The sequence below is a fragment of the Hipposideros armiger genome, unplaced genomic scaffold (assembly GCF_001890085.2).
Source record: "Hipposideros armiger isolate ML-2016 unplaced genomic scaffold, ASM189008v1 scaffold_271, whole genome shotgun sequence".
In the NCBI taxonomy this organism is placed as follows: domain Eukaryota; kingdom Metazoa; phylum Chordata; class Mammalia; order Chiroptera; family Hipposideridae; genus Hipposideros; species Hipposideros armiger.
Genome location: NW_017731621.1, coordinates 1893846 through 1916515, shown reverse-complemented (window position 1 = coordinate 1916515; position 22670 = coordinate 1893846). Strand labels below are relative to the sequence as shown.

General features: G+C 40.6%; 1 protein-coding gene across 4 annotated transcripts in view; it reads left to right on the top strand.

Annotated features, from left to right (window-relative positions):
• Positions 1-3036: 3036 nt before the first annotated feature.
• The window catches only part of CELF2 (CUGBP Elav-like family member 2), a 505669-nt gene continuing 486035 nt past the window's right edge, over positions 3037-22670 (top strand). For 2 of the 4 annotated variants that reach the window (XM_019656963.1, XM_019656962.1), the window contains exon 1: positions 3038-3561. In XM_019656963.1, coding sequence (XP_019512508.1) covers positions 3509-3561 — 53 coding nt within the window. In that variant the 5' untranslated portion in view covers positions 3038-3508. Of the gene's footprint in view, positions 3562-22670 lie in introns of all 4 variants that reach the window. The other 2 variants (XM_019656964.1, XM_019656965.1) reach the window with 2 other exon arrangements.

The following is a 22670-nucleotide window of genomic DNA, read 5'->3' as shown; positions in this document are numbered from 1 at the left end:
GAATTATGAGTCTTGTTTCTGGTCCTAGAGGGACAATCACGGATGTTGCTTTTTGTGGATTGGTTCTTTTGTAACACACAGGGACCCTTCAGAAGAGCCAACTATTGAAGAGGCATTACGAGCAACAACAAAATAATTTGATTTTTTTAAGGGGTAAATTTATCAAAATATGAGAAAAAGAAGACAAATGAAATGATATTGTGCCATTCATACTGCAACATAGAGGAAATTATATTTTTAAGCCTGGGCTAAGCTCAACCTTTCTCAAGACTAAACTTAGCCTTTGAGTTTTATGTATAGAAAGTTTATTATTGCTTTTCTTGAGTTACAGGTGAATAGTTGGCCCAGTTTTAAACAGGGCAGTATTTTTGTTGGTTGGCTTTGTCAGTTGGCTGAGTGAGCACCCTTGTAGTTGAAGGGTACCATCATTTTGATGGCCTTTTTCTTAGTAGGAAATGTATCCTTTTGATGCAAAGCTGTTCAGACTCAGAATGCTTAGGGGGACAGGAAAAAGGAAATCTGCAATCTATAAAGCATGGAATGAATCTACGATGTATTAAGACAACACTTGGTCCTCAAAATTAAGAAAGAGTAGAGCACAATATTCAGTTTGTTTTGGACTCAATACACCTTTAATAGATTACTTAACTCCCCCATCACCAAATACCTTCAGGAAGTGGATTTCAAAGTGTGTCCTCCTGAAGGTGGGGGTGTCTCTAGGGCACCTTGGGAGTGAAGCAGGAGATGCATGGGAAGGAGTGCCCTGCAGTGGTTGCTCCAACGGGGTCCCTTAGGGACACCTTCTAGGTCCCACACCTCCCCCTGTGGGTGACTAGCCTGTGAGCTCAGGCCAGTTGCTCCCTTCTGCATACCCAAATGTCCTCACGTGCATTAACAAAATGGGGGTGCTCCTGGTAACTCACCTCACTAACAAGTGGGCTATGAGAACTGAACGAGTTAACATACCTAAAGAAATTAGAACAGTTCCTCATACCTGCTGGTCAACTTTCACTATTGCCTGTTTCTGTACTTGGACTTGGTGCAAGATTGTATTCAAGGGAAAGTTTCGACTGCCTTTACAAAGTTTTGGGAAAGATGACTGCTTTAAAACAGTATTTCCGTAACTTATGAGCATGCTTTTGTCCTTTTGTCCTCTGGCTGAAAGCCAAGTCCCTCCCCCTTTCACCCATTAACCCTGAACTCCAGGGGTTAAAGACTCCTTCCCCTTCCTTCCCCAGATCTGAATTCAGGGGTGTGGTGGGTTAATGACATAAGGATGATGTCACTGTAGTCACAGAAACCATTTCATTATCAACTTTGGTTTTTCTCTTGCTAACTTTCTAAAGGGAGAAACACTTTATTAATGATCTAAGCATTCGGAAATGTTTGGAGGTGCACTCTACACGAATGCTGTTATTATCACCCACATTTGGTGAAGTAGCTGGGGATTAGAGGTGTTCTGTAAATGTTTATACATTATTACAGTGTGACCCAAGATCCTTAGTGGGACAGGGACAGGCAATGGGGGGGGGGGGAATAGCCCCAGAGAGGCAATGGTGTTGGTAAAAGGTCTGAAATTCTCTTTAATTTTAGCATAAAGATAGTTGCATTTCTAGAGAGAGTCATTTACAGCCATTTAGGGAAGTATATATGACAGTTAAAGAGAAAACACATCTACACTGAGTGTTTGCAGCATATTTTAAGGATGGGGTCCTGGGAGAAAAGGGTAACGGGGAACAGATTGAAAATGCTGTGAGGGGCATTTAGAATGGACTGGAAGAGCTTACTGACTGTAAAAGCAGCCTGCTTTCCAAAGCTGTCACCACACCTTTCCCGGTGACTGAACAGATTCTTTCCTCTGGAGGTTCTGCCTGAAGGCAAAAACTTGGAACCCTTCCTCCTGGCTGATGATTTTAGGTAGTAAGGTCATTTCAAAACATTGAATTGCACTCTACTCTCTTTAAATATTGCGTCGTCGGAAAAGTCATGATGCACTTTTGCATTGAAAAACACAGAAAAATATGTCATGACTTTCCCGACAACCCAATGTTTACTTTTTCTTGTAGGGGAAAGTCTCTGGTTGGTGCAAGAGTGTCCATATCACCCCGTAACACTCACTAAACTCTTTTTAAGCAAGAGAGAAAAGGCCTCTATTAGTGCCTGTAGCCAGTCCATGTATCTAGGTACAATACAAATTGTGTTGTTAAACCAGGGAAGCTGATTTTTCTATTTATGGTAATGATCTTAAAAAATGCTTTTAAAAATAAGTGTAAGAAAAAGAGGAATTTGATTTAAAGGGAAAGACCGTCACGTGAAGCTCCCGTGGCATGTAATGAAAATCTCAATGACCTGAGAGATCACGGTCTGGAGGTCCCTGTTCTAGATAATTCCAAGGTCTTCTAATTCTAGGACCCTGTAAGGACAGGAGGAAGAGCGTCAGCTGTAGAGTCTGAGGTAGGACCTGGGAAAGCAGAAAACCATGCTTACGGGACAGAGCTTATGAAAAGAAGAAATCTCAGTACTCAACAAAGAACTACATCAGGACAAGTCGGAAGAGAACTATAGATACTAGAGGAAGACAATCCTGCTCTTGATATTTTTAAAACATCCGTTATTCATGGTTTCAGATGATTATTGAAAGGATGTTCGGTTTTAAATAAAGGACAAAAGATATCTATGCTGAGAGAGAAAAGCCCACTCCCCTTTCTCTTAATGTTTAGAGAGATTCTACAGCCTCCCCCCCCCCACCCCCACCCCATGCTATTTAAAAACACAAGAAAGAAAGGGGGGAAAAAGAAAACAGTGTAGCAAAATCTCTGCCAGAAAACACACTGTAAATTCTGGCTTGTTAGCAGCCGGGTTCCAAATTATTTTTAAAAAACAAATCCTAACAGTCATGTAGTTACAGCCTCTGAGGGAAGTTCGAACTAAGCCCAAGGCTGGCGGTCCCAGACAGAACCCAAACCACAAAAAAAAAAAAAAAAAAAAAAAAGGGAAGAAAGAAACCTAACCAGTCTTCTGACAGGAATATGAAAGCAAAATCTCGGAGGCAGCAGGAATGCCCCAAAGGAGGAGAGGGCTGCAGCTTGCAGTAATCTGTAAATGATTGCTGGTAAAGTCTGGAGGCTTCAGGCTTGATCTGTGTTTGTTCCAAAAGAAAGCCAAGGAGGACGGTGTTAATAAAGAGAGATTTAACGGACAGCTGTGCTTGGAATAAAGTGGGCTACAAAAAGGTCAAATTTGATCAGTTGGAGCAGATTACAAGGGCTGTCAAAGGTGGTGTGGAGAAATGAGCTGTGGCTGGGAAGTAATAATAGAGCAAGATTGATTTGGGGGGTGGAGGAAAGCCAGGACAAGTGCTTATCAATCCTACAAGTAGGAAGAGCTGCGCTGGACGCCCAGTCGCGCTGGCCTGAGCCGAGAAGGCTGCCTGCCGGCTCCTTCCCCTGCACCCACCCCCTCACCCCTCCTCTCGGACTGGATTCGCTCTCAGCCGGCTTCTTAGACAATGGTTTCCTTAATCTCTGACTTGGATCCACTCAAAGACTGGAAAGTTTTAAGGTAGGCCTGCTTTTCTTTCTCTCCCATCGCTGTTTCAGTTTATGGCCAAATTCCTCCCCACCCCCACCCCAATTAAGGAACGCGGGATGCGACGTGAAATGCCTGGGGTGGGTTTCAGGGACTGCAGATCTGCGTGTAGGAGGAACACTCCGTGTCGATAGGGACACCACTTTCCAGCAGATGTGCAAAGCCAGGCGTGAGAAGCCCTCAGTTTCACTCCAAGAGGGGAGTACGGATGCATTTTAATGAGAGCGCGTGCACTCTTACTGAAGCGATTCCTGATACCAGCGCACTCCCAGGAACCAGCTCTGGTGGTATTTATTCGTATTGCGTTTAATGGGGCCCCAAAGAGATGAGAGGGGATGTCGCAAACTTCTGGGACTGCCTATTAAAAAACAAACAAATGAACTTTTTCCAGAAAACACTATTCCTGCTCTTCTTGTAAAAAGTGCCTGTGGGAACGTGTCTTCCTTCTATTATCCCTGCTTTTCCCTGTGTCAGTTTTGGAATAGCTCGAGACACTCAGCTGACCTTAACACGGACTGAGTAGAATTTACGAAATAAGGTCTTTCTCTGAATGTGCCTAAAAAGGTGAACTATGACCTTTGCCTCTCTCAGTGGCCCAGAAAAATTGCAGCCAAGTGGCTCAGAGTGACACAGTTCCTGGTTCCCTCACCTGAGTGTCAGCTGATTCCTTTGGTAGAGTTCACGATGAATTTGTAGCCTTAATGTCACACCAAATGGTATTTTCCAGCAAAAAGCACTTTAGGCAATTTTTAAAATACAAAAATGTGTAATCGAGGGATTTTTATTAAAAGTGGTTCTGTACAGTGTCATGTCCCAAATACCTAGCCCCAAACATCGTCCCATTGGCAGGCACTAAACCAAGACCCAAATAAGGAATAAAAGTCGAAGTGTATGTTACTGGGACCTCTTTCCTGACATACATCTTATATTAATTAGCTATTATTTCCCTCTCATGAGTTTTGCCTTTGTGTTTGTCTACTTTTCTTATTTTTAAAAGCAGCAACATTATAGAAAATAGCAAATAAAAGAAAAATGGCCAATACGCCTCTCAATTTTTTTTCTTTTTACAAATTCTTGCATCTGGCTTTCTAGAACTTCACGTGTATACATGCTGTACAGTATATACAGAGGGTGCCAAAAATATACACATTTCAACAAAGGAAAAAAAATTATTAAAATTTTAATACAATGAATGACGCTAATACTCATTTGATTAACGCCATGTTTTGAGTGAACATCATGCTACACATTGCTACCGTAACTCAATTCAACTTTAAAAAGTAATACAAAGATAACATCTCTTAAAATGTGTACATTTTTTTGGCATACCCGATAGTGTGTGCCATATTATAATCTGTTCTCTTTGCAGTTAAATATCAAACATATTTCCATGTTTCTGCCTAACTTCATAACCATGATTTAATAGCTCAATAAAGCACCATAATATTTACTAAATTACCATTTGTTGAAAATTTAGATTGTTTCCAGTCCTTGACTTGTATTAACAACAACACAGTGAACATCTTTGTGCATATAGCTTTTTGCTTTTGTTAAATAATTGCAAGGATTTCTAGATGAAACGGTACAAACAGTTTTATGAGTCTGTCAGTGATGTTTCTCTTGTTTGTAGGTTTAAATTTGATTTGTAATTGAGAGATGAAGTAGGTCTGTAAATGTTCTTAGGATGACGCTATTAGAATGAATTTCATTTTTTCCTTTAACTGGATTAGTAACCTATTTCTAAAGTTGAAATGGTTAAGAGTGCTTTAAAAAACTGTTTTGGGTGATTAACTTATTAATATTATTGCACAAGTGGAAGGGTGGGCCCCTAAGTTTCGAGAATGTGTGCTGACGATTACAAATTTTGAAAATGAAGCCCTCCAAAGGCCTTTTTTGATAATGAGGTCATGTCTTAACCCATTTAAAATTCAGTGACACTGTTGCCTTTCCCCTAAAGGTGTCCCTGACACATGTGAAGTTAACTTTATGGCCAGAGTCCGTAAAGCTTCCCAAACATGGGTTGCAAAGCCCTGCCAAAGACAAACATTTTGACATTGACCACTTCAGGTACACCAAGTTCATTCTGTCCACACCTCTTCTTGGCAAGCATTATTCCATCAGCTTTTACACTATGTAAGCCTTTCCCAAGGAATTCTAAAGGGGGTAGTGTTTATGAATTGCATTTTAAGTCCCTTAGTTGTTTACAAGGAGCCATCCTTTTGGCTAGTTCTGACTCATTGAAACCACTGAGTTGCCAAAAATAAGTCTCTGCCTATCGTATGTGGGAGAAGCAGAGACACAGCGTGACCTTGTAAATGGGATAATCTAGCAGATCAACGAAGACGTGTGTGCTGATGCCATACAGGGTCGTAGATGATATGAGTTACGTCAGTAGAATGCTTTCGAAATCCAGGGGTGAGAGACCCCATTCCAGCAAGGAAAAGGAACCCTGTCACTGCCCTTGTCTGATGAACAAATGAGCAGAATGTGTGGTTTATAACAGCCAAAAGGCTATCAAACCTGTATAGACTGTTTTCAGATGTTTGCTGCAGGTATACAGCCTGGAGTTCGGCCAAACCTGTTGCTTAAAAAGTGATTGTGAGGAACAATTTTTAAATCTGCCAACACCATAATTTAGTGTTTTCAGACATGATCTGCTGGTGGGAAACAAGTTCAGGTCATAAACCTTTCTCAAGAACTATGTATTTGACATCATCCTTGGTCTATTTTGTCAAATGGAAAAGTCAGGTCTGGGAATGGTGCTGCTGGCCTTTTTTAATTTAATGTCTACCATAAGGGGCATAAAAGAAACCTAATTTCCACCAAAAGACTCGCTGGCCATTTTCAAGACTCCCCTCTTGATCATTGGCAAAGTGCAAACACGAAAACTTCATTCAAAGAAAAGGATCAAAATCAGCTAAATCAAGAAAAAATATTCTTAGTGCACAGAAGAAAAAGGAAATGACAATGTAGTAGACCCACGATAAAAAGAATAAAAGACAAATCTGGCCATATGAGTAATACAAGATTTAATGTTCATGGATATTGCTTGAGGTGGAGAGGGGGGGAAGTTGATAGTGAGAGTCAGCAGGGGAAGGAACTCTGAATACCTGGCCTTGCTATACCCCTTCCCCAGCCCCTGTGTCACCTCTGTGGAAGAGTCTGGAAAACCTCAAATTTAGTTTAACTCTCCCATTTAGAGATGAGGGAACGGAGCACAAAAGATGAAGTGACAGGTGAGGTCCCAGCACTCATTAACGGAACCAGTTGCCTCCACACCCCTTGTCTGTAACCATCTTGTCTGCTGAGGGGTTGTACTGGCCTTCACTTCTCTCCCCATCTCTCCTCCCACAGTTTCAGAAGGCTCAACCCAGACCTTTCCTCAGAGCTCCCACAGTTCTCAGTATAGCTAATGGTATGTCTTAAAGATGACTCAACCTCAACAGGTTGCAAACTATATCTGTAGTCTCCCGCAAGACCTGGTGCTTTTCTGGTGCTCGCTGGTTTGTGAGTCACGCAGCTATCTAGCCAGGTATTCAAATTGGAAAGCTAGGCATCCTCCCTAATCCCTCATTTTAACTTCTGAATTATATCCACGTTATTAACATTGATTTCAACCCCTAAGCATCTACAGACGCTCCACTTTTCTCCACCTTTGCTTGCTATTGTCTTGTTTTGCTCAGAACTTTGTCCGACCTCCCAGCACATTTCCCTGCTTGAGTTCTTGCTCTCACAGTCTATTTTCCACACAAGAGCAATGAAAACACTTCAGAAGCCATAAATCAGATCATGTGACTTTTCTATTTAAAAGCCTCCCCTTTACTGTTGAAATAAAAGTCTGTATCCTTATCCTAACCGACAAGACCCCATCTGACCTAGCCCTGACTAGCTCTCCAGCCACATTCTAGCTCGGTCCCCACAGCCCACATTGCTTCAGCCACTCGGGCCTTCTGTCTCTTCCTCAAACAAGCCAGACTTATTTTGGCCTTAGGACATTTGCACAAGCTACGCTTCTCCCTGCCTGGAAATTGTTGGTATTATATATTTGTAGGGCAGGATGATGCTTGTCATTCAGGTCGTAGCTCAGATGCCCCCTCAGTGAATCTGTCCCAAGCTTCCCACCCCAATTTAAAATCATTCAAAAGTCACTCTCTATCGTATCTCTCGGATAGGTTGACCATATAAAATTGCCAATATTCAACCATTTTTGACCTATTAAAACATCTCAATTTCATATAGTTTAATACTCTTATCATAGCCTTACCAATATCTGCTATTTTTATATGTTCTTATTATCTCTCTCCCCCATCAGAAGCATGGTTTGTGTGGTTAACTGGCATATACCCAGGACCTAAAATATTTCTGGCATGCACATAACAGATAATGAATGAATGAGAAAATGAACTGGTCACTGTTTGTCTCCCTCATCAATGTTATATACCCTGAGGCTAGAAGCTTTACCTATTCACACTCTAACCCTGGTATTTACTACAGTGGTGGTGGTATATTATGTGAAATGAATGAATGAATGAATGAATGAATGATCCACTCCTGAGTCCTAATTTAGTAAACCTATCTCTGGGTCCTCATTTCTATTCCAATCGGCAAAGGATCTGGATTTGATAGCATGGAAAATTTTTCAATTCCCTGAGAATCTGATAGACATTATTCAAGCGGAATTCATTCTTTCTACACAAGAGAATGATCTAGGTTGGGGGAAGGGGGGGCTATGTGTGACAAATTTATTCTACAAAGGGCCAGATAGTAAATACTTTAAGTTTTGTTGGTCATACAATTTCTGTTGCAATAATTCAACTCTTCCATTTAAAGTGAAAGCCACAATATATAAATGACTAAGCTTAGGTGCAATTTAATAAAACTTTACTTATAAAAAGGGCAGAGGTCTGGGTTTGGCCCATGGGCTATTGTCTACCTCTCATCTATTATCTAGGCTAATGATTTGACCAACAAGAAAATAGAAATGTTTGGGAAAGATAGTTGGAGAGATGTTTTCAAATCTCATATGACAAAGTACATATCAGAAAGTTCCCTCATTATTGGGAAAAAATATTTTACAGACGTTGGTAATATTTCAAAGGTCAGAAATGTTTTGGGTCATGAGTACTTTATCTCACAAAGATGATTATAGTCTGGAGGAAATTTATGGCTTACCACATCCCTTAAATGTTTGGATGAGCCCTAATGCTATATCATAAAACACACTTTGGCCTATTCCCTTACTGAGTGTGTGAGAAACTCCCATTAATGAGAACAGCACATGTTGATGGAAAAAATAGACCAGACTCTGACATGTTTTAAGTCACTGGTTGGCCTCATTTCTTTCTTTTTCATTGCTTTCTCTAGCTCATTTAGGAGACATTTCCCTTTCACATGCCTGATAAATCTCTCAAGATGAATTCCAAATTCACGGAGGAAAGCTCACCGTGTAACTTTGAATGAATGCCATGTGTAGATACTCTTCGGCTCACGTTACAGGACATCTTGGAGATGTTTGGAGTAGGCGGAGGTTATGCGGAAGCTCTGTTGGTGTCCATTGAGGGTAGGCTGGCCATCTGAAGTTCCAATATTAGTCTTCTTAGAGGATGCTATAAGAATCATTAATGCTTTCTATGTGCCAGGCATTATGCTAAGTGCTTTATAGTATTTAACATCTCATTTAATTTTTGCAATAACCCTATGGAGTAGGTGCTGCCATTTGCCACAGTGTAGGTTTGATTTTTACTGACTGAGCCAGAGCACTTAAGAAACGATGCCATATACTGTTCTGACATAGCACCTTTCCTCGGTACATTGGTGACTTCACGAGGCATGTTGCCTTAACTTAACTATGTCTCAGATGGGAGAAGTTTGCACCGCATTATTCTTTTTCCCACAGGAAAGTTTGAAGAATCATGACCTACTTACTACGGGGTACTTTTCAAAAACCTTTGCAAAGCAGGGGGGAAGTAGGCCATGAGAATATAGAGAAGATCCCATAATAATTCCCTCGGTAGCATGAATTACTGTATATGTTTATGAAAGTAAATACAAGATCTGGGCCTTTTAAAGAATGTACCATATTGGAGAATAATCTGTTTTTCACAAAGCATGACTGATGTAGCCCATGATATCACTAATAATGACAAAGGTTATTATAAGATCACAGAAAAATGCTACTGCATTTCCATTTCATTACAGCATTCAAAAAACAAAGTACCCTTCTGAGTTGTTTCCACTCCATTGACACAAATAATTAGTAGGAAAATATTCACTTGACAGTTATGGTTTCCCCTCCTGAATGGGACTGTTTCTCAAGTGGGCTGAACCAGCAAGTATCAAAGACAAACCAACATATCCAGATCATTGAAACCTCTTTTAGGAGAAACACAAGAAGAAATTTCTCATGCAATCAGATACATGTCCCCAGAAGGTCAGAGGCCACAGTGAAGCTATTTACCCCAAATAGAGGAGAACCACCTGCTATTTATTCCGCCATTTGCGAAGAGAAAGCAGAATGTGCCACTTAGCTCCCAACACTCCCCAACTATGAGTTCAGGCTCCAAGTCCCAGAACACGAGAATCACATGCTACAGAGAGGACTCGGTGTGAAGATTTCCTGTCTGTCTTCATGCAGATTCTCTGTGTGGCCTCCTTTCTGCACTTGAATGCAGCTCCAGAGAGTAGCTCAAGGGATCAACAAAACTCCCTCTTTCAAGTCTATATTAAAAAAAAGCTCTGCTCTCCAAACCCCATATTTGTCATAAGGGCATGGACTGTCTGCCTAGTTTACCACTGTGTCTCCAGCAGGGTCTCGTCCTGACCCAGGTTTGCCACTTCCTCATTTCAGCTGAGAACGTCTCATGAAACCTCCTGTTCTGCCACCTCCCCCTCACCCCCCAAAGGCAGGGACATTCTTCCCCTGTGTGCTCATAGCACTGAATCTAAACCTGAGATTCTCAAATGCAAGTGCCTGTTTTCTCGTTTGTAATATTTAAGTATATCTTCATTCCATTAGTAGGCTCTAAACTCTTGGAAGATAGCTGAGGTCTATGTCCAATTCAGCTTTGTGTCTACTTGCATCCTTCATATCACCACACACTGCATTTTGCACAGCTGGTATTTGAATGGACACCCAGACGCTCCTCATTTGTAAGATGAGAGATTGAACCAGATTACATTTAAGGATCCCCATTCATAGAATGATCTGAGTACTCTGAGACAGAACAAACAAGGCCCTCCCGCAGGACCCCGGGTCCCACCTCTGAGCCATACCACACATTCTTAGACCCACCATTGACGTTTTCTCGAAGCAAGCGATTATCTTTATATTGATCGTGATTTTCTTTCAAGGCTCTTTTATTCCCAACCTTTCTGTGGAGTTGATGGACTGAACCCCAGACCTGTTTTCAGATGTTCTGTCTCTGAACTAGGGCCATAACGTAAATCAGCTGGGGCAGAGATGAGCTCTGCTGACACGTCATGACATGGACAGTCATGTGACTAGTCCTGCTAGGCTGACTATTGCAATCTACCCAGGTTGCAGGTGTTCCCCTTCACCATGGCTTTGGAACTCCATTGTGTTTTTCATTGCACTAGTTTTTCATTCTTATAGAGACACAAATGCCTAAGCCAGAAAGAATGGCCAGAGGCCCCTGGAAATGGCAGTTTTATATGTTTTATCATGTTTCCTGGTGGATAAGTGAAAGATTTTGTAAACTGGAAAAATGTTGTCTTCATTTCAGTTTGGCATTTACGTAATGCTTCTTCTGAGCCTTGGCACATGACATTCCTTTCCCACCATCATTATCTTTATTATTAACCATAGCAATGATTACTGAGTGCGCCAATGCTGAAATGAATGTTCTTTCCTTTTCTGTGAAAACACATATGTTTAAAAGGTTTGTTCTAACCCCAGCTCCTCAGTGTAACTTGGCCTGACACTTGCCTCTGGAACTCTCTCAACATTTAGTTATCACTCTACAGAGATGTACTTTAAATAACTGTTTGGAACGTGATTTGTTCCTTTTTTTTTTTCCAGATGTAATCAACATACAACATTATCTAAGTTTCAGGTATACAACATAATGATTCTATATTTGTATATATTTAGAAATGATCACCACAGTAAGTCCAATAACATCTATTACCATACATAGTTACCAATTTGTTTTTCTTGGGATGAGAACTTTTAAGATATACTCTCTTAGCAACTTTCAAATATACAGTACAGTATTATTAACTATAGTCACCGTGTTGTACATTTCATCCCCAGGTCTTACGTATTTCATAACTAGAAGTTTGTACCTTTTGACCCCTTGGCCCCATTTTCCCCACCCTTCCAAGCCCCCTCCCCCCTGGCAACCGCCAATCCATTCCCTGTATCCCTCAGCCTATGAGCTTGGTTTATTTTTTGTTGTTTTGTTTATTTTAGATTCCACATATAAATAAGATCATATAGTATTGGGTTATTAGAAAAGTCACGACATATTTTTTCTATGTTTTTCGTTGCAAAAATACGTCATGACTTTTCCGACAACCCAATATTTGTCTCTTTCTGTCTGATTCATTTCACTTAGCATAATGTCCTCAGGGCCCAGCCATGTTGTTGCAAATGGTAAGATTTCATTGTTTTTTTTTATGGCTGAATAATATTCCATATGGCTGAATAATAAATGTGTATTTATACCACATTTTCTTTATTCATCTGTCAATGGACACTTAGGTTGTTTTCATATCTTGGCTATTGTAAATAATGCTGCAGTGAACATGGGGGTGTAGATATCATTTTGAATTAGTGTTGCTTTCTTCAGATAAATACCCAAAGTAGAATTGCTGGTTGTATGTCCTATTGTTAATTTTTTAAGAAACCTCAATACCGCTTTCCACAGTGACTGTACTAATTTACATTTCCACCAACAGTGCACAAGGGTTCTGTTTTCTCCACACCCTTGCCAACACTTGTCATTTCTTATCTTTTTGATAAGTCATTCTAACAGGTATGAGGTGATATCTCATTGCAGTTTTGATTTGCATTTCCCTGATGGTTAGTGATGTCGAGCACCTTTTTGTGTACCTGTTGGCCATCTCGATGTCTTTTTTGGAAAAATGTCTATTCAGAACTTCTGCCCATTTTTAAGTTGGATTATTAGTTTTCTTTTGCTATTGAGGTCTTTATATATTTTGGATATTAGACCCTTATCAGATATATGATTTGCAAATACTTACTCCCATTCAGTATGTTGGCTTTTGATCTTGTTGGTGGTTTCCTTTGTTGTGCAGAATGGAATGTGTTTTTGATTTACTTATCTATTTCTTTGAGTTATAGAGTAACTTCCATGAAAGCAGAAACCACATCCCTATTAGAAGGCCCACTATGATAGTATATTTATGAAATGTGCACATTTAAATGACAAAAAAATGTAGTTTTTTTACACACAAATGGAAAATAAGATTGGCTGCTTTTCAAGGTCATTATGCTCAGTAAACCTGAGAACATTTGGGTCCCAATATAGACCCTTCATGTACAAGCTTCCAGAGATACTAAGGATGGAGGGACTAAGATAAGACCCATCAGTGTCTCAATTGAGGATTCTAAAAACCATTGGTTTGGGAATGCATGGAGGGGCTGAACAGTCCATGATACTTAGCCAGCCTTTTCTACTGCTGGTTCTGCCAAACCTAGACCCTCATGGCCTGAGGGTAACAGTGACAAAATGAGGCACAGTAATAGTTTATAATCAAATGTGCATTGGTTCAAAACCCCAATACATGTATAAATCTAACAAGTTGGTCTGGACTATTTAGAACACCCATTTTTTCCCCCTAACCTAATCTAGATTGTCCCAAATAACTTCTGCTCTGTTTCACATTGAAACCTCAGTCTATTAGGCAGGAATGCTGCAAGTAACCAAATATTGACTATTTCGGCTTCATTTTACAGTGGGCTAAGCTAAGGGTTGGCAATTTTTTTCTGCAAAGGAACAGTTAGTAAATATTTTTCGCTGTGCCGACAAACCATACGGTCTCTGTCACAACTCCTCAACTCTGTCATTGTAGCACGAAATCAGCTGGACATAATATGTAAACAAACGGGCATGGCGGGATTCAATAAAACTCCATTTACAAAAATAGGCAGAGGGCTGGATTTGGCCCATGGGCCATAATTTGCCGACTCCTAGGTGAGCCAAAGGACCTTATATGCTTCACTGAATTTTAGACCTCTGTGTGCCAAGAAAGCTGGACCGCCATAGGGAAATTGAACCAGAGAAAGAAAGCAACAAGAGAGATGATTCCCCTAGATCCTACGGGCTGAGCTGGCCTAAGCTGCACTGGGCTTTACCCCCGTGGGAGGAAGAGTGTACAAGGAGGGAGGGAGGGAATAGTTGGACTTTCTCTGACCCAGGGTCACCTTTCATTTTGACTATATTGAGGCAAGAAGCAAGCACACTACCTTCTAAGGACGACCCAACACTTCTACCTACCTGTCCTTGACAATGACTGGGAGTCTCATCAAGACATAACAGGAACTCATCCCACTGGGGAAGAAGGACAGATCGTGAAATGAGACCAAGGGAGGGAAGAACACAGAACCCTGAAAAACCTGCCCTGCAAGGGAAGATGATAGGAATTGTGGAAAGAAGGCAACTGGGATAATTTATTGCCTGATGCCCAAGAGAGCCAGAAAATAACTTCGGAGGAAATAAAACTTGACTCTCATTGCCTTTCGTCTGCATCCACAATTGCTGGTTTCATTACCTCAAAACAAAACCTCTTCTTTAGGATGTGGTCACACATTTTATTATCAAACAAAATAAAGGTCATTCCTGGATTGAATCCTAGACTGAAAACATGCATGGTCATAGCCAGCAAGGAGATTTAACATCTCAGAGAAGTTCCTATTTCCTGCTTATAACAGGTCCCTCTCTGCCCCCACCATGTTGGGGCATTCATGATAATCATGACAAAAAAAAAATAGTATTTTTCAAGAGATTGAAGATTAAGAACTGGCCCCAAGCCAAATGAAGTAACATGGCTTTCCCAGCTTCTTTGTGCATTGCAAGGCTCTTCAGAGAGACCAGTGGGTTATAACTTCCTATGAATTTAAACTAACATAATATGACTCAGGGAACTTACATTTTAAGACTTACTTCAAACTATGCATGGAAATGGGGGCCGGGTTGGGGAAGAGAAGAAGTCAGGAATTAGAAGTTGGGTGCGGCTCTCTGTGTCACTGAAATCAAGCCCATAGGTTCTGCCCAAAAGACCTGAGTCAGGGAACCCTCAAGTAGGAGCTGAGCTCCTGCATCTGTATGAGAGCTCTCCACTCCTGAATCTTAATAAATTACCACTTCACAATAAATTGCCCTTAAATTACTACATCGACAGAGTCAATCTCCTTTGTCAAAGAACTAGAATTATACAAGAATAAGGCTTCAAAAAGATCACTGGAGAGGAAAGTAGTGAGAAGCAGAATTCCTTTCTTAAAGACTTTAATACCATTATAACTTCTTCCCGAAGGAGAAAAAAAAACCCTCTTGGGCACCTGCCCTGGCCCAGACTCCAATCAGGTCCCCTCCTGGATGCTGCCTTTGTCATCCTCCCTCCCCGCTGTCCCCTCTTGGAGTAGGAGGCACATCTCAGCTCTGGGCACCTGGCATTGGTACCCAGGGACAGCAAGTGGCAGGAAGGAATAGTGCTGCCTATGGCATAATTTGTGCAGTTAATATTTCTGTAGCAAAAGGTCCTTAATTTCGTTTTTGAAAGAGGGGTGAGTGCGTGTGAGGAAAACTGCTCCTGAGGACATGGATTTTGTTTCATTAAAAACCAGTAACTGAGTTGGAGAGCAAACCCTGTGTCCCTAGTTCCTGGACTAGTGCTTGTGTCACTGTCTTCTCTCATTACCAACGGCAAACCGCAAAGGTGGTTTTCCATTCATTGAACGTAGCCTGGGCAGGGCTCTTATAACAGGACTAGTGTGTTAGGCTTTTGAAACCTGGTTTTTAAGCTCTGTCTGCAATCAAGCAGAGCTCTCTAGAGGAGAAAGTTATAGCAAGCTTTAATTCTCTACTTAAGTTTTTTGTTTGCTTGCTTCTATAAAATTGGTTCCCTTGTCTTTTGTTTGTCCTGTGCGGGTCACCATGCAGTAAGTCAACCATATCACTGCATTCTCAACTAGCCCATTAGTTAGATGGAGATCAGAGAGAAATAGTCTGTGTGTACACTTCCAACAACGTAAAGTAGAAAAAGAGAGTAAGAGGATTTGGAATCCTGGACTCTATTTCATAGCTTGGGTTTTTCACCCTGGTAATTGGCTTACATCCCTTTTGATCATCATTTCTTATTTTTTTGGCAGACACTGTTGTTGTTTTTTCTTTATAAAAGCAGTGAATGTTTTTAAACTTGCGGTAACAGCATTCTCCCACATAGATCTTTTACTTTCATTGACCCTGCAACTATATTTTCTCGGAACTTTAATCTCCAAACCATAAAATAAAAGTTTAAACCGCATAATGAGGCAATAAGTTTCTGCCCCTGCCATTGGTGTGCTCAGAGGCTTTTGTTAATGAAAGTTCAGATGAGGGGAAAATTAACCTGTCCCTAGAAGGTCACAAAAGATGCCCTAACGTTTCATAAATCCATTGATTTACATTCTGACTTCTCATATGATTTTTAAAATTGGAGGCAAATGTTGTTAATTTTGTGCCATAAGGTGATCCTGAGAGCTGACTCTGCTTCTGACTTTAGAGAAAACTCTGTTTAAACAAGTATTTGCTAAAAACCTAATCTACCTGATGATAGCAATCAAGGTGTTTTGGATATATGGAGCGTATTTTGTGAACGCATGGTTTAATTATGACATTCCCTGTGTCCCCTCTTCTATAATTATTTTCCTCTGAGTTATGCACCTACTGAATAGCCAGAGAGCTGTCTGTAAGGGCGAAAAATGAATAAGCAGAAAATTAAATGTCCAGTTAAGTAGTGACAAGTCTCGGTACAGATATGGAAAACAAGTCACATGTTAAAAATACAGCTCATTCTTCTGAGGGGCCTTGGATAAACAAACTTAGTATTACTCAACCTAATCATATGGCACTAGTTTGCTCCCTTGCTTTTCCATTAAACTCTCCCCAGGTGACTCCATATAACAATTAGGTTTAGTATATTCCAGATTCAAGTAATGGATTAAAGTTAGGCAGATATTCTTTTGAAAAAGACAGCACGTAACCAGAGGCTGTACTAGAGTTTTCAAAATGAAAACCTCCAGTATAGGAAAGACAAAATATGTTAATATGCCCTATTCTGACCCTTCCTTAAGAAAAAAAAATTGGGAGTTTGAGAAAGAAACTGAAAGCCTGTAGGTCAGAGTTCTGTGGTGTCAGCAAGTCAGGTGACTTGGAAACGGGTTCCAGAAGTTTCCAGATGGTCCACAATAAACATGGGAGGACGTGGAGAGGGAGAGATTGCTTGATGCATCACATGCATCAGAGATGAGAGACAGTGCCCATATCTGTCTATATAAGGCTTTTTTGTCCTGACTTTGGGGCGTTAACACTATTATGTAGCAAAATAATGAGGTAGTGAATCTGCGCCTTTCCTCAGCATTTCTTGTCCTAATTTATTCCCGAGGCTTAATGTGTGGGGGAGAGTGGGCTTCAGAGCAAGATAGACCTGAGTTCAGATCCAATTTGCCACTTAATGGCTGTGTGACCCCAGGCCAGTATTGACTCTGAGGTAGCCTACCTTGAAGGTTTGCTGTTAAGTTCATAGGTAATCCTTATAAAACCCCTGACACATAGTCCTCACTCACCACTCAATAAACAAGCTAGTGGTGCCGTTACTATCACTAATACATAAAACCAAACACCTCTGATCTTTCTGGGATTAACTTTGGGGTAAATAAAATTGTTTAGGCGGCACCTATTCAGAAACTACCATATTTTGCCGTGTGTAATGAGCACTTTTTTGCCCAAATTTGTGAGGAAAAAAATCAGGATGCACATTATACATGGGTAGTACTAATTGCATACCTATATAAATGTTTTTTATTCTTTTATTTATGCTTATGAGGTAAAAAAAGAAGTGTAACTCTACAAATCAATAACAATATCCATATGCAAAATAATACCCTGGAATAGGATAATCGGTTTTGTTGAATTCATAATGAACTTGCAATGACGAAGAGTTCTTGGCCTTTTATGATGAGTAAATAGCGTAAATTTGTTACCAGTACATAAAATTTCTTGTGCCTTGTATCTGTTCTTGTGTTTTGTAATTATTTGTTACATAAACTTTCTTGTGCCATAATATGTTAAAAAAATAAATGCTCAAATTCCTTTGTAATACAAAAAACAAGTACCTACATGTAAACAAATAAACATTTTCATTAAAATGAAATATTTTTTTTCCCTGAGAGTTTGGGCCAAAAACGTGGGTGCGCATTATACACAGGAGCACATTATACACAGCAAAATATGGTATATTTTGAGGCTATCAAGCAAAATTTTATGAGATAATCATATTCCATTAGTTTTGTGTTGCTAAGCATTCTTGAGACCCAAAGGGGCATTTCGGTGACCTCACATCCGCTCTGCCAGAGGGACATCACCATGTCGCTGGTTTGGGCATATTGATTATCCATATGAGGGGCCAAGAGCAGAGGTCTCAAGCAGATCCAGCTTCCCAACCACTCAAACCATACATCCAGAAGAAAGGGTTCTCACTAGAGATGAGGTTCAGCCTCCATTAAAGACGTGATTGTAGAAACTACTTATTTACAGGAGCAGATAAGGAAAAAGCAGGCAGCCTGTTTCCTGGGGTCTGAAGAAGGTTCCAACCTTCATAGCTCCACCAAGCAGCATAACTTTTCCATGTGGAAAGTTGAACTTCTGAACCATGGCGTGGTGTGTGAGTGTGTATGTTTCCTTTGGGAGAAGTGTTTGCTTGATACTGTTAATAGCATATCACCAAGTAGGCTAACCAGAACAGATTCTAGCTAATTGTGATTTGGGGCATTTAACTGGTTGTGTGATCCCTGATAAGTCCCTGACCTCCCTGAGCTTGTATTCTTACCTATAAAAATTGGGTAATACCTATCCTTTATACCTCTCCAGGTGGTTGGATAATCAAATTGTGATAATATGAAGCATATTTAAAATTACCCTTGTTTTGATTTAGTGTTAGTTATAGTTTAAATTTTATTTTAATTTTAAAAATAACATTAAAAGAAAATGTGAAATACATTTAGAAAAAGGGGATCCGAGTAAACGAAGGTCAGAAACAGTGCTGTGTGGTCACCCTATTTGTAGAATAAGTGCCAAAATCAACCTGGCTGGAGAGCTGGAAACCATGGGTTTTAGCATGAGTTGAGCATGCTAAGCTAATGAAGCAGAATCCTAATGGCCAAACCCAATGGCCTAATTTTAATCCTCCTTGTACTTGAACTCTTAGAAGCATTAACACTGTTGATTCAGCCTTTTCTCATAAGGCAGTTTCCCCTCTTGTCTTCCAAGAGACCATCCTCCACAAGCCTCTCCTTCCTGATCATTATTTCTTCCTCTCCTTTGCTGGCTTCTCCTCTGCATACCTAAGGCTTTGTGTTTGACCTTCTTTTCCTTCACTCGCCATGATGTCATCAAGAGGGCTGAATGGAATTTGTAGAAGTGTTTTGTTTTGCTACTAGGATGTTTCGTTTTAATCTGATCTTGCATGCCTCGTAGCAGAGCACACATCAGTCCAGTTCACACCCACCGCCACTTGTCTCCTACTTCACCATTTCACACTTACCTTTTCTGGGTGGTCCCTGGAGGCATGTGAGCTTGCAGCTTTTCTCATACCTTCCCCCTTAGCACTGCCAAGTTTCAAGTACATATGCAGAATGACTCAGTTTCAGCTTCTCTCTGGAAAGTGTTTTGCATATTCCACTACCTTCCTGGGTATCCTATGGAGATCTAAAAGTAAAATCTAAACTGGTGTCCTAGATTGAATTCATCTGTCCACCTCTTCATTGTCTAACTCTCTTCTCAACTTTGATCAATGACTTCATCTCTTTGTTCTTCCTTATTAGAAACCATGGACTTCTTCATTTTATCTGCTTTTATTCAAATATTTATTGAGCACCTAGTATAGCAGTGTGCTTTAGAATTCAGTGGTGAGCATAAACACTCCTGGCCCCTACATCATGGCCTTTAACATCTAGTCAGGGAGAAAAACATTAATGAGGTAACACAACAATAAATACAAAAGTGCACCTGTGCTAAGGCGTAAATAGAGACTACGCAGTGCTGTGAGAATTGTATATTGGATGTCAGGAAATTATCGTCTTTGGAAAGCTGAGCTTAGAACACAATGTAGGACTTGAGCAGAGGGCAGGAAACGACGTTACAGCACATTCTAGGTCACACTGAGGATTTTGTTCCTTCAGCCTGAGAGCAATGGAAGCCACTCACATTTTACATTTTCTTTCTTTCTTTCTCTTTCTTTCTTTCTTTCTTTCTTTCTTGCTTGCTTGCTTGCTTGCTTGCTTTTTCATTAAAATTTATTGGGGTGACAGTGGTTAGTAAAATTACATAGGTTTCAGGTGTACAATTCTGTAATACACCATCTATATGTTACATTGTGTGCTCACCACCGAGTCAGTTCTCCTTCCATCACCATATATTTGACCCCATTGTGAGTGTCATGAAGAGATTTGCCTTTCTGGAAGTTCATTCCCACAGTAGTAGGGAGAATGAGTATGGATGTGGGAGGAACATTTTCGAGGCTCTTGCAGATGTCCAGGCCAGAGATGACAACAGTTTGGGATGGGACAATAGCAGGGGGATAAATGGATAGATTGAAATGATATTTAGGAAGGAAAATCTAAGGATTTGGAGTGATATTGGGTATGGAGGTGAGGAGGAAGGAAGTATCATGGATGACACATGGGTTTCTGCATGATGGAGATGTCATTTGCTGAGATGGAATCCTACAAGAGAACCGGATTTGGGGTTGATTTGGGACATCTTGAGTCTGAGGTGTGTCTATTACACCTAAGAAGTCATCTCAAGCTATGGGTTAAATGGATGGATCTGGAATTCTAAGGAGATGACTAGAGAAATCTATTTATAATTCATTTGTGTAGGGAAGGTAATTGAATACATATGTGACATTGGCATGGAAAGAGAAGAGGACCTAAGACTGGAGCTTGAAAAATGCCAATCGCCAATGGCTTAGCTTCTGTCTCTCACCATATATATATATATTTTTTTAATTGGGGAATTGGGGGGCTGGGAACAGTGCTGGGGAATTGGGGGAAGGGGAACAGACAAGTTGCTGTCGTCTTGTTCTTCAGTCTAGTTGTGGAGGATGCCGCCCCACTGGACCAAGTTGGCACCATCATTGTGCTCTTCCCGAGCGAGGCAGATCAGTCGCCGGCTTCTGGACGGCCGCTCACTGCAGCTGCTGGCTATACACAGTAGCCCATGGCAACCCACTGCCACAGAGGTTGCAGCCTATGCTGTTGCTGGCGACTCACGGCAGCCCAGCTCCAGGTTGAGCTGTTGTTCAGCATCTTAGCTGTAGAGGGCAGTGCCACTGGCCCTCATAGGTGGGATCCGAACCGGGGCCCTCTGGTGTCCCAAGCCAGTTCTTAACCATCGCGCCACTCGGCCGGCCCTCACCACACATATTTAGTTGTCATTAATTCACTTTCTTTTTGGAAGCACTTCCTGGGTCAAGGACCTTCTCGCCTTCCCTACTCCTCCTGCCATAGTTGAGGTCTTCACTGTTTCTTTTAAATACTGTTAGATTATAACAGGGCTTACTGCCACTTTCCTTCCAGACCCCAGAGCCTCCCTCACTGCTTTGCAGTTATCTTCTTAAAAGACTGGTGTGATCTTGTTTCTCCCCTACTCAAAACTTCTGGGGCTCCCTGTGCTCTCAAAACACACTGTTTATATGACGGCCTTGCAAGAGTCACATTGTACTATGGCTGCTTATTTAAGAGCCTTTGTTTCCTCTCCAGCTGGAATGCAACAAGCTCTGTGACAGAGGGGGAACTTTACCCACCTTTGCATCTGCCAAGCCTTAAAAGGCATTTTGCATCTAAGGAGGTGTGCAGTGATGTGAACTCTGCTGCCCTCTGACCTTGACCAAATCGAATCCTTTTATCTGCTTCTGCCTTCATTTTCCTCTGTACAAATATAGATACAGCTATAGGCCTCATACCTCCCTCAGAGGCATATTTTCCTGCAAGCTTAAGACATCTCTCTGCCTAAAGGAGAGAAGTTACAGAAATAATACTTAAAAGAAATAACAGTAATACATATGCAGTCATGCATTTTTTAAGTCAATCGTTAAAACTGCTTTACTGGGTTAGGCATGATGATATTTTTACTAAAAATAAAATGCCCTCAAATCCCCATTGGATTAAATTCCACAGATTAATTATATGTGTTCAGTGAGAAAAAGTTCAAACTTCAATTTGAAGAATCTCAGGAGAAAATATGTCTTCTTTTAAGCAATTAACTATCTGTACTTGTGCGTGGACCCAGTTTATTATTTTACTGTTTTTTTCCCCAGTTTAGGTCCTTTGCCTATTTTCTTTTCATATGCAAGAGACAGAAATAGAGATAGAGATAGATGAGTAGTTAGAGAATATAGTTTTGAGTAACTTTGGAAACCTAGTCATTTGGAGTAAAGAAAATTAGATTTTTGTACTTATTACAGATTTTTATTTTTCATCTTGATTGGGAAACAGCTGGCTGGCCCTAATAGCTTGCCTAGGATTGATCCATTTGAAAGAATCTACTTATAAAAAAAATTTCTGTACATTTCTAGGATCTTCACTTATGAGGCAATGATGGATGCAGATAAATCCAAAATGGAATTTCAGAAATCATGAACATACTTTATAAGAGCCTAGATGTATGTGGGTTCTTAACAAAATAAGATATTTTCTTGAGTTGGAGCAAAAAGGCCCTTAAGTGGCATATGTAATTCTAGTCTTCTGTTGTTTTCTTCATCTTCATCAAAATGTCACCATCAGAAAGCACTTTTAAAAGCTTTTTTTGGTGCATAGAAACATATGTGTATATATATATATA